Source organism: Rhinatrema bivittatum, chromosome 1 (genome assembly GCF_901001135.1).
Source record: "Rhinatrema bivittatum chromosome 1, aRhiBiv1.1, whole genome shotgun sequence".
Lineage (NCBI taxonomy): Eukaryota > Metazoa > Chordata > Amphibia > Gymnophiona > Rhinatrematidae > Rhinatrema > Rhinatrema bivittatum.
This window is the reverse complement of record NC_042615.1, coordinates 297,488,744-297,501,734: the sequence shown is the minus strand read 5'-3', so window position 1 is coordinate 297,501,734 and position 12,991 is coordinate 297,488,744. Positions and strand designations below refer to the sequence as shown.

At 44.4% G+C, this 12,991-nt stretch overlaps 1 protein-coding gene across 8 annotated transcripts in view; it reads left to right on the top strand.

The window, feature by feature from the left end:
• Positions 1-12,991, top strand: part of SGMS2 (sphingomyelin synthase 2) — a 281,894-nt gene that overhangs the window by 206,931 nt on the left and 61,972 nt on the right. For all 8 annotated transcript variants that reach the window (XM_029596777.1, XM_029596783.1, XM_029596773.1 and 5 more), the window contains 2 exons: positions 2,430-3,165; positions 5,437-5,554. In XM_029596777.1, coding sequence (XP_029452637.1) covers positions 2,711-3,165; positions 5,437-5,554 — 573 coding nt within the window. In that variant the 5' untranslated portion in view covers positions 2,430-2,710. The remainder of the gene's footprint in view (positions 1-2,429; positions 3,166-5,436; positions 5,555-12,991) is intronic.

The window sequence follows — 12,991 nt, the reverse complement described above, 5'->3', positions numbered from 1 at the left end:
TTCTATGTATGTCACAACAAAGCACTTTATGCATAATGCAGCATGGCGTTTTTATTTTAGCATCAGTACTAAGGAAAGTGATTCTAGGTAATTCAGATGCAAAGGAGCCTGAAATGCCTCATTTTGGGGCCGATGCAATACAGTGCGCTCAGCCGAGCAAACTGTTTAACTCGTGGTTGGACGCAGGTTTTGGATGCGCATCCACAACCCCCTTATACTATAAGGGAATTAGTGTGTCCAAAATGTGTGTCCAAACCACCCCCCCCCATGCAAATGCATGTTGATGAGGCTATTAGCTATTCTCCCCCGACTGAAAAAAAAAAATGCACCCGACGCTCACATTTTTACCCCTCAGAAATTAACACCTGCCTAGAGCAAGTGTTAATTTCTGAGCAGCTCAAAAAGTGTATTGTGGCGATATTAAGTCGGAGGAACCAAAAGGACCAGAATGTTTAACCAAAAAAAAAAGTCTGCCGGCGGTCAGGTCAGGAAAACGGACGCTCGTAAAAATTGAGCAACCATGTTTCTAACCTGCTGACAGCAACCTCTCCTGGGTGCCCGCTGCCAAGGAGGCGCTGGGGGGGGTGCACATTTGTCCCTGGCACCTCCTTGGCAGTGCGCCCCCCCCTCATTTAAATATTCGATTGCGCGCCCAGGAGAGGTGGCTGAGCGCGCATTAAGAAAGCGGGCGCTCGACAGCGAGCATCCTTTTCCCACACAGATTGATTGCATCGAACCCCCTCTGTGCTCATTAACACCTGGTTCGCCACTATGAGGCTCCAGCTCTGAATAGCAATTCTCCTTTATTCTTCTTCCCCAGTAGCTTTTTCCCTCTGCCTTCTATTTGGGCTCAAAGTGGGATAACGGAGACTAACTATTGATAGCTGTGCTCCTGTCATCGAGTCAGCGCAGAGCCAGGTTTAGAATTCTCTCTCTTTTTTTGCATCGTACATAAGACGCGGCAGACCCCCACCACTCCCTCCATTTACTACCTGGCTTGGCCTCGCTTCTTCTCCAGACCTATACTTCTATTCATTTTCCACTGGCATGCCTTTCTGCTGGAATTTGGGTATCCTCTTTATTTTTGCCCATCATTGCTCCATGTTTGAAGCTAAAATACAAAATCTTCCTTCCCCCTACCCAGGGCAGCAACCAGTCTCATGTTAGCAATGCGTTTCTGATCAACGATTTCCTTTTAATCTCTTACATTATTGCAAATGGGTGACCTCTAACCCACTGTTTACAGTATATAAATTGTTTGTTTGGGTTTTTTTGTGCATTGCTTTGTTGAAAACAATCAGTAGGTAAATTAAATAATAAAGATATTTCCTTTTAGCTTCTTTGACTGGGCTTATCCATCTGTTCCCCCTTTCCTGCCCATATCACTTTCCCTTTCTGTGGTATCTTTCTTGGCTGATTTTCCCCTCCATTTGTCTCTCTTGATCTCTCCCTCTCATTTGCCTCACCTCCCTCCCAAGTCCTGGGGGTAGACAGCAGGCCTATAAAAGTAATCCGCTATCCGGAGGGACTAAGGCCTTCTTTTCCAGGACCTCCTGTCTGAGGCTTTGGGAACACAGCCCGCCTTGTTCTTTTTGCTTTTCAAAATTGCTCTCCCCGTTTTATTCCCAATAAAAGATTCAGTAGTCCCAGGGTCCTGCTGTCCAGCCTGACGTACCCCCCACCCCCTTCTCGCTGGGTGATTTGGGGGTAAACATTTCTTAACCCACACCAGAGAGGGGGGGACACAAATGAAATAAACTGTTCTACTGCAATAGACATTTCAGATTTCACCCTTGATGATAAATGGTCGATTGAATACAATCTGGTAAGTAGAGAGTTTGTTCCAGCAGAGTTTGACAGGCTACTGTGAGCACAGGAGGAGAGTCTTGAGTACCTTAAAGGACGGTGTTTCCAATCTATCGTTAAAACCAAGCTTCGTTATAAAAGGGGATCTGATAGAGGGGCAAAATTTCTTTTAAAGGTTTCCCTGCCGTTGCTTGATTATACACCGGGAATCAAAATATTTGTTTAATTCACCGGAACAGCTTAGATCTTATTTGGACTCCCATTCCTGGTACCTTCATTGACTGGTAAAAAGTGTTTTGGATGGTTGAAACAGTGATTTTCGATGACGTAATTCTTCTTTGTTAACTGCTCTATTTAGGTTGCTGCTATCCTTAATTAGATTCCATTTTCCTATGATATATGTGGTTAATAACAATTAACGGAATAACAGTATGTTTGTTTAAGTTGTTACTGATGGAAAAATTTCTTATTCTGTAAAAGTTGAACTTTGTTAAGATGTAAAATGCTGTAAAAATAAAATAAATAAATAAACAAATAAAAGGGGATCTTGGAACCGTAACACAATTGATCTTTTTCGTATTTATCAATTTAGTGTAACTAAATATCATGTGCTTGTCTTACAGACGACCCACAACAAGATAACAGAGGCTGGGGGGAAAAGACAGAATCTTGTCACTGTTATTGCTACAGTCTCATCACTCAAGCCTGCAGCCGAACAAGTGTTTGGAAGGCGCTGAACGGACAGTATCGTTGTTTTTGGTTTTCTTTTTAACATCGCAGTATTAAAAGGGGGGGGAAAAAAAATCCGCCACATCGCTGTTAAAAGGAATTGCTTAAAGGAACGCAGTTGCACAAAGCGCTACGACACTTATTCTGTTGGTTTTTAGCGGGTGGCCTCGCACCCATGGATGCTATCGAGACAGCGAAGCTCGAGGAGCACATGGAAGCCCCGCACAGCGACACTCCGAATGGCTTTATCAGGTCGTCGTCCTCGGTTAGCGAAGATGACAAAACTGCCAACGGCAAGCCAAAAAACTTACCCAACGGCCTGCGGAAGGGCACAAAGAAATTTCCAGACTATATCAAAATTTCCATGCCCGTGGATCCAAGGAACAAATTTCCTCTGGAATGGTGGAAAACCGGCATTGCCTTCGTGTACGCTGTCTTCAATTTAATCCTAACGACTGTCATGATCACAGTAGTGCATGAAAGAGTGCCTGCCAAGGAGCTGAGCCCGCCACTGCCAGACAAGTTTTTTGATTATATTAGTCGCGTGGCATGGGCTTTTTCTGTATCAGAAATAAATGGGATGATACTAGTTGGATTATGGTTAGTCCAATGGTTATTTCTCAGATACAAGTAAGTGTTTGCATTTACCTGCATGCAATGTCTGAAGTTTGTGTTCTTTCTGTTGCTAATTCTTGGGGTTTAACTTAAGTTCCAGTTTCACCAGCACAGTCGTAGCCTCAGCCGGCAAAGCTGGTGTCCCTGTTGACTAACTGGTTCTGCACACAGAGTCACAGGTCGACCTGTTCATAAGGCTTTGTGACATGATGTTCTCATTCTTGATCTTGCATTATGAATGCCGTGCATTTTTTAAGGGCAGCTAATGAAAAGGGTGCCTTCTCCTCAAGCACCTCTTACGAACACCTGCCTGTTAATTGGCTTTACAAATATTTCATATTCTTTGGTGGGCAAACACTGTGAGAAACAGTTGGTCTTAGTTTTAGATACAGCATTTCTTAAACAGGCTCAGGGCATGCCTCGGGGGGAGTGAATTTTTCACTCCCCTGAGGCATGCCCTGAGCCCTTTCCCTGCATAAACTATGCCATCCAAAAGCAGTCCTGTCTCTAAGCGTGCGTGGTACTTCACAACGTGCAGGCGTTGAGCTGCACGGAGAGGAAGCATTCCTGGGATGGGGGGGGGGGGGGTGTTTCACGTCAGTGAAGGAAAATAGTTCACCTGGTTTGCATCTTGAAATCTACGCACGTTACTTTCCAGGAAGAAGGCAGGCGCAAATATCTGCAGGTGCTTGTTCCTACGGCAAGTTCATACACAAGAGTATGTGCTTTCTTTAGCATTGGAATTCAGAGCAAAGCTTGCAAGTAGAATGTCTCAGCAGACTTTGTCCCAGTGCAGCCTGAAAATGTCTGCCTTCCCCCCACCACCACTCCCAAGCTGTATTTCTGCATTCCTGGAAACTGCTCGTGTTTACAAATTGTCGTATTCAGTCTCACTGGGGCGCAGCTCCAGGATTTTCTTTTGCTTACGGTGGAGAGTAGGATAGAAGGGGTAAGCAAAACTGAAAGCTCTTTACTTGCACCACAGGGTTTGTTTCCACCCCCCCCTCAGAAATATTTTTGCTCCAAGAGTTGCAAGACACTAAGATCCTTCCTCCAAAGGTGCATGGTTTCAAAACTATACCAGCACACTGACTTTTAAGCTTTTTTGCAGATTTATTTGTTTTGTTTTTTAACCTTTAGTTTGCCTGAGCCTTAAATCTGGCCCATACTTCATCGATGAGCAGTGAAGTCACGGTTGTGTGTGGGGTTTTTTGTTGCGGGGATCTCCTTAGTTTTAAAGTATAGTGGAAATTTGACATCATGAGCTTTATATATATATATATATTCCAATTGTGTATCTGCTGGAAAAATGCTTAATACATCTGGTCAGTGACACTGGAACTGGAGCGGAGGGCGAGAGGGCAGGGGGGCAGTGGACCTTGCTTTAAAGAGTAGGAGGGCCAGCCCCCTACTCCCTGCTTGCATACTTCCACACTTTATTTTATTTTTATTTTTTTTAAATAATCATTAGACCTCTTTGCTCCTTACCCCCTGCAGACTTCTTTGCTCTCGAATGCTGGGGCTGGTCTCGGGCTCAGCGGCAGTGCCAGCAGCAATTGGCAAGAGCAGGGACTGAGCTGGTATGTGCTTTGTGTGCCCCCGCCCTCTCCTGGTTTATGTGTGGGAAGTAGGACCTGTGAGTACACATCAGCTCAGTCCCCAGGCTCCTTCTTTGCTGCTGCTACTGCTGCCAAAACCAGAACCAGCCCCAGCAGCTTCCTTACAATTTGGGAGCAAAGAAATCCATGGGACACAAGGGGGAGGGATTGAGGAGAGCAAAAATGTTCCATGCTGGGGGGGGGAAATGAGGTGAGAGTAAGAAGGTATATGGTGAGGGGTGAGGGTGGCTCCTCATTTTTAGCAAGTTTCTGGTGCCCCTCAATCTGTCCCAGTCTATCTGAACTACAAGAGCTACTGTTTTATAAGGAAGAAAAATGATTGAAAGCCAGCCAGTTGCACAAAATATAAAGGTTTAGTTTCATACTTTGTCATAATCCTTTCATTTGATATTAGCGACTACACTTATGGAATTAATTTACAAATGCCCTGGACTTGGTGTGAATGATCTTACGCTAAGTTTGCTGGTCTAAGTGTAGCGAGTATCAGCCCATGTGAATAGAAACCAGGGCCATCTCGGAACCTTCCTGATTGTATGTGGCAGAGAACATGGCAATTTTTCAGATCTTCCATAATTCATTTATAAAGAAGATTGTTGTTGTGTTTATCATTACTGTGCAGGAGAAGTACATGATTCTGCTAACCCAGCCAAGTTTCTTTTGTTTTCAGATCTATAGTGGGACGAAGATACTTTTTTATAGTTGGGACTTTGTATCTGTATCGTTGCATTACTATGTATGTCACTACCTTACCTGTGCCTGGCATGCATTTTCAGTGTGCTCCAAAGGTAAGTCTTCATAAAGAACTTATTCTTTTCAAGAAGCTGAATAATCATGCAGCATGTAGCCTTGAACATGAAAAAGTATGACATCTCTCAGATATGCTGGAAGCAGTTCTATTTCAGTAATTATATTTCTAAATGTATTAGAATATAAGAATTTGCCACACTGAGTCAGACCAAGGCTCCATCAAGCCCAGTATCCTGTTTCTAACAGTGGCCAATCCAGATCACAAGTACCTGGCAAGATCCCAAACAGTAAATAGATCCCATGCTGCTAGCACACAGTGATAAGTAGTGGTTATTCCCTAAGTCTACGTGGTTAATAACAGTTTATTGACTTCTCCAGGAGACTGGTTGTATGCAGGCCTGGTGAGTGAATCTGGCACCCCAGAACACTAGATTACTAGATATAGGTTCCAGATATAGGGATCCTATATCTAGTGATCTAGTGTATAGGGACCTAGACTCCTTGGCTTTTGAAATCAAACTCCAAGTCTCCAGGAGAGTTTTCAACTTCTCCAGGGTTCATAGGCTTTAAAAATGCTGTTGCAGAGGGAAACATTTCCAAAAGACCTGCAACATCTCTTTGGGAGATATTGATGTGCTCCAACAAAATCTGCTGCCTCCAGGGGTCTCCTCTTCTCAACAAAATCCAGTAACCTGTTTGGCACAAATGCTGGCACTGCAAATATTTTCAACATGTTCAAGCCAGTTGTTTTAATCTCATGCATCACAAGATTAGTGCAGCCAGCCCAGAAAGTTTGAAAATGATTGGGGGAAATTGTTCTGCTTGGAGGAAATTGTTCATGTAACACTGAGAGGCATGTGTGCTGAGATCACCGTCCCCTGCACGTACCCAGATCAGTCCAGACTCCTGGGTTTTGCCTCCCCTCCAGCAGATGGAGACAGAGAAAGTTTTACTGACACTGCCACTTAACACGAGGTGCCACCTGCAGTCCCTCAGTATTTCTCTGTCTCCAGCACATGGTGGAGGTATAAATCCTGCAGTCTGAGACTAAAGAAAAAAAAAAAGAACCTTCAGGATTGGAAGCTGAAGGTGCACCTCAAGAAGATATTTGAGGTGTCTGCCCTTGGCATTCAAGTGGCTGTCTGCATCAGTTTCATGTTGAGGGCTGGCTTGAGATGGGTGCAGCAGTTGTAGACCGACAGGTCCTTGTCTGAGCCCGGAGCAGGCAGAGCAACTGGAAGCTGTGGTGGCTTGTGGCGCCGATGTTTTGTATGATCTGGTCAGGATGTCCTCCAGGACAGTGTCGTCTGCTGTTTCAGCCTGCAGGCTCCTCTGGTTGAGGAATTGGTTGGCTGATGTCTCATCCAAGTCTCAGGAGCCTTGCCTTTCAAGGGGAAGCTGCTCTTTGGACAAGACTTGGAGGAGATGATCAACTTCTGGGGGAGAACAAGGTTCATAAGTTGCCTGAAGATAAGCCAAACCAAAAATCCACCAATGTAGGTAAAATTCACCAAAATTCAACACCAAAAACCTATACCCCCCTCTTAATTTTTTCTCTTTTCTTGTTTTTTCTTCTTAAATTTGTATATTTCTAAACAGAATAAACATTCACAAATTTTCTATCAAGACAAAAAATCCTTATAACGAAAAAATTTTTTATGATGGACAGTGGTTGTTTCTTAAACCTCAAAGAGTACATCCATGTTACTCTCGTTTTTGCTTTTAATCATAAACAAACCACCGACCACCTTAGTTGTCTTTATAATTTATTCGCTCCAAAAAACATTTTTTTTTAATTTATTATGAATTTTTTGTCTAAAAAAATAGGAACAGTTCACCACTTGACTATTTTTAGAAAGCAACGATTCTCATTTAATCTTGATGACTTCCCATTTATATATTCTCCACAGCTCACAAATTCTTAAACTGAATCAAATGTTGTTTATAATTTTAGAAACATTCACTAAATCCAATACTGGCTATAATTTTCATTAAATATTAAACTCACCACATTAATTAGCTCAATCCAAGAATGAAAAATACTTAGCTCAGTCTTGTTTGTAGTTCTCAACCAGGTCGCAAGATCTTCAATCCATGCTGTTAACTGAGCTGCTGAGAAAATAGTCCATGGTAGCGTTTTAACCCGACATGGCCAGGTTTCGAGACATCTTCTTCAGGGGAAACCGCTTACCCAAACCTCTTCTCAGCTGACCAATATATTATTCCATCACATTTATTTTCATTTTTCTTTTTGCTCACAACACGCTACATCGACCTTCTTCGAAAATGGTGGACCTAAGTTCCCATTCACGGCGTCCTCAATTTAAAGGGACAACATCATGTGACCTTTTGGTGACGCAAATAACTCCAGCCTTCCCTTTAAAACTTCACCTGCCAGTCGAAACATCAAAGTAATGATAACCAGTCAACCTGGTCATTCAAACCTATCGGGGCTTCTGTCCCCAACTTATGAATCCAAAGTTGTTTTCTGTAATTCAGAAAAGACGCGGTGTCTGAAAAAACATTAGTGCTCACTATAATGTCAATCACTGTCCACATGAAATCAGCAAAGTTATGTTCTTGTTCCATACAGTGACCCACCAACGGAGCCGACAGGACTTTTTATTAATTCTTGACCTGTGTTCCATCATTCGTAATTTCACTGCTCTTTTTGTTCGTCCTACATACACCTTAGGACACCTACATACCACTAGGTAAATTACATTACTAGTCGTACAGTCCGTAGGCTGAGTGTGCTTCACTTTTCGACCGGTGTTAAGATCCACCCATTCATCTCCTTCGATAGTATTATCACATACTGTACAGGAACCACATTTCCGATGACCCATTCCCAAAGGTGCCACAGCCTTACACTTCTTCACACTTGCTTTTATAACCATATTGCAGATATTAGGACCCTGCGTGGTCGCAAAAATGGGCATCTCTTTAAAGGCCTCATAAAATGCTAACATATGCCAATGTTTTTAAATTGAAGCCATTATGCCTGCAGAAGTAGTATTCTGTTGCAGTATATAAATTAACCGGTCCTGCTCTCTTTGAACCTGGTATTGTAAAAGCTGTGCCCGATTGCTGTACTTCGCTCTTTTATAAGCTTGTCTAATCACTTTGGAGCGATATCCACGGTTTTTGAATCTCTCTGCCAGCACACCCGCTTCTAACCCTTTCTTGAATGCAACTGCATGTTGACTGTGATACCGCAAAAGGTTGTTTTTATCTGTGGCTTTCCTGTTCACTGTGGTCACAAATTGTCGTTCTTGTAACTTTTCCAACACATCTAGATAAGCAATGCATGAATCACTGTACTGATGGGCGAAACATAGGTTAGAATCCAATGAGTTGATCCATACTATAAACTAATTTAATGACTCTTTTGAAGTATTCCAAACTATAAAGACATCGCCTATATAGCGATACCACCTAATGATCTTAGACCTTCACTGAGACCCATAAATAAATTTATCTTCAAAGTGAGCCACGTATAAGTTTGCCACTGAAGGCGCAAGCGATGAGCCCATTGGAATCCTGTGGTCTTGATGGAAGAACTCTTCTTTAAAACAAATAATTATTAAACAAAACTATTTCCGTTAATGCAGACAAAAACTCAGCTGAAATTCTAGACGGCCCCTGATGGCGCTTCAGTGTATCAATACAATATCCAAAGCTGCCTGTTGTGGGATACACATGTAAAGCGATGTTATGTCCATGGTCACCATTAGCACAGGCCCTTCCCCCACCTCTGCTAAATTGTTTTGAAAATGAATTGTATCCTTAAGATACGAAGCTTTTTGCTGTACTGCTGGTTGCAAAAATTGATCAACAAAGATTGCAGGCGGCTCCAACACCGTGCCCCTCAATGACAGTATGGGACGAATCAGCGGATTTTTCTAATCTTTATGGATCTTCGGAAGCCCATAAATCAGCGGTATCTTCGAATGTTTGACCACCAAAAAATTATTTTCTTTTTCAGTCAAAAACTTAGTTGATTCTACCAACTCCTTAATCTGATCACTCAATGTGCCAGTAGGATCTTCCTGAATCCTACTATAAACCGTGATGATATTCAAATGTTCTAACACAATGGGGCGGATTTTCAGAGCCCTGCTCGCCTAAATCCGCCCAAAACCGGGCGGATTTAGGCGAGCAGGGCCCTGCGCGCCGGTGAGCCTATTTTACATAGGCCTACCGGCGCGCGCAGAGCCCCGGGACTCGCGTAAGTCCCGGGGTTCTCCGAGGGGGGGGTGTTGGGGGGCGGGCCCGTCGTCGTGGCGTTTAGGGGGCGTGTCGGCAGCGTTTTGGGGGGCGGGTACGGGGGCGTGGCTACGGCCCGGGGCGGTCCGGGGGCGTGGCCGCGCCCTCCGTACCCGCCCCCAGGTCGCGTCCCGGCGCGCAACAGGCCCGCTGGCGCGCGGGGATTTACTTCTCCCTCCGGGAGGCGTAAATACCCGGAGAAAGGTAAGGGGGGGGGGGGTTAGGTAGAGGAAGGGAGGGGAAGGTGAGGGGAGGGCGTTAGAGGATTCCCTCCGAGGCCTCTCCGATTTCGGAGCGGCCTCGGAGGGAACGGGGGTAGGCTGCGCGGCTCGGCGCGCACCGGCTATACAAAATCGATAGCCTTGCGCGCGCCGATCCCGGATTTTAGCGGATACGCGCGGCTCCGCTCGTATCTACTAAAATCCAGCGTACTTTTGTTGGCGCCTGGAGCGCCAACAAAAGTACGCCTATTCGCGGTATTTGAAAATCTACCCCAGTATGTTCATAAGAACTTGAATCCTGGATCACGATTGCCCCCCCTTTATCCCCTGGTTTGATGACCAGTTCTTCATAGCTCCCTAAAGATTGTACTGCCTCTTGTTGAATGGATGACAAATTGCAAAAAAAAATTTTATTTGATTGCTCAAAAACACTAATGTCTTTTAACACCAAATTCTTAAAAGTCAATATGTGAGGGTTCCAAGTGGGTTCCATCTTAATTTTGTTTTTACTACTGATTGATCTTGAATCACAGGCCCCCCCTGAAAATACAGGCGCAGATTCAATTTTCTTATAAACCGATGCAGCGCTATTCTACTTTCAAACGTGTTATGAACATTCATCGGCACAAAAGAGAGTCCATTGTCAAGCACTTTTTGTTGCACAGGACTTAATATTATATTCGATAAATTAACTATAGATGTTGTACCTTATGCACTTGTTGACGCGTCCCTCTCGTGTATCTTGGTTCCAAAGGCGTTTTGTTCCGCTCCTTCTTTTGTGGTTGCTATTGCTGTTGTTGTTGATCCCTTCTTCCTTTTTGTCCTCCCGCCTCCTGTAAAAAAGATTTAGATGCCCAGGTGTCTACAGGTTCCATATCCTCTTGTTCATCCGAACCGCTTGAACTATCACCTGACGAGAAGGCAAAATGTATCGTTGCTTTCTAAAAATAGTCAAGCAGTGAACTGTTCCTATTTTTAGACAAAAAATGCATAATAAATTCAAAAAACATTTTTTGGAGCGAAGTAATTATAAAGAAAACTAAGGTGGTCGGTGGTTTGTTTATGATTAAAAGCAAAAATGAGGGTAACCTGGATGGTAGTCTTTGAGGTTTATGAAACAACCACTGTCCATCATAAAAAAAATTTCGGAATAAGGATTTTTTTGAATATGGATTTTTTGTCTTGATAGAGGATTTGTGAATTTACTCTAGAGATATACAAATTTAAGATGAGAAAACAAGAAAAGAAAAAAAAATTAAGAGGGGGGTGTAGGTTTTTGGTGTTGCATTTTGGTGAAGATAAGTCAAAGCAGAAAGTTCTATCCCCTCACATTTCTGTTCTAGAGGAAATAGGCGATTTCGGCCTACTAGAGCATCAGGGAACTCTCAGCAGCAGTCCTTGGGAAGATAGCCATCCTGGAACCAGTCTTTTCGTGGGAGGAGGCCTGGAAGAGAGAGTTCCTCCCAGGGCGGTGGTGGAGCCAAGTCCACCCAATGGTGCCAGGCTGGTCCACTTCTCGGTGCCAGTGATAGGGAGCGGTTCTACGAGCGGTTCTACGAGGAGTGGGCCAGAATCACGTCAGACCAGTGGGTCTTAAGTGTGATAAAACAAGGTTACACTTTAGAATTTGCTCAGCCGCTCAGAGGTTTGTTCCTGGTCTCCCCGTGTACATACGAGGAAAATAAAATAGCAGTATGGGAAACAGATTGTCACCTTCGCAGGCTGGGAACCTGTGCCTGTCCCCATGGAAGAGTGTGGGACAGGCCGCTGTTCCATTATTTCATAGTTCCCAAAAAAGAAGGCACCTTTCGTCCAATTCTCGATTTGAAAAAGGTGAACATGGCTCTAAGGGTTCCTTGTTTTCGAATGGAGACTCTGCACTCAATGATTGCCTCAGTGCACAAGGGAGAATTCTTGGAGTCTCTGGATTTAACTGAAGCGTACTTACACATAGGTATCAGGTACCTGAGATTTACGGTTCTGGGGGAACATTTTCGGTTTTGTGCTATACAACGGCGCCCAGGACCTTCACTAAGGTGATGGTTGTGGTGACTGTGGCCCTCAGGAAGGACAGAGTCCTATCTGGTTCACTGGTTGATTCAAGCAAAGTCAGAATCTCTTTGCCGGGAGGTGGTGGATTTAGTCCTTCAGCACCTGCGGTCCTTGGGATGGTTAGTCAATTTGTTCAAGAATCATCTTTTCCCTTCCCAGACTTTGGAATTCCTGTGGGCGCATTTCGATACCAAGATGGAAAAGGTCTTCCTCACCAAAGAGTGGATTTCCAAGTTAAAGCTCAGGTCTGCGGATTGTTGGAGAAGCAAGTGCCCAAAGTTTGGGATTACTTACAAGTTCTCGGGTCTATGGTTTCCACTTTGGAGTTGGTTCCATGGGCATATGCCCATATGAGACCAATACAGTCGGCTTTACTATCCCATTGGGACCCATTGTTGGAGCAATTTCAGCTGTCTCTCCCGCTTACGGAGGTTGCCAGGTCCAGTCTCTCGTGGTGGCGCCTTCCGGAGAAGTTGAGACAAGGGGTGGACCTTGATATCCTGGTCTGGACAATTATCACCACCAATGCCATTCTTTCCGGTTGGGGAGCAGTATCTCAGAACCAGTCTGTTCAGGGCTAGTGGTCAATGGAGGAAGCTCTATGGTCCATCAATCGCCTAGAGACAAGAGCTGTAATTTGGCCCTTCAGGCGTTTTTGCCCCTGGTAAGGGGAAAGCCAGTGAAAGTGTTGTCGGACAACGCGATGACAGTGGCTTGCATAAATCAACAGGGTAATACCAAGAGTCAAGCAGTGGCTCAGGAAGCCTGGGATTTCATCAGCTGTGCAGGGCAGCATCTGGCACTGCTAGCGGCCTCTCGCATAGCAGGCACAGACAAGGGCAAGCGGATTTTCTGAGCAGACAGCAGCTCGACCTCGACGAGTGGGAGCTGTCAGAAGAGGCAATGTCCCTCATCAGACGCAGGTGGGGCATG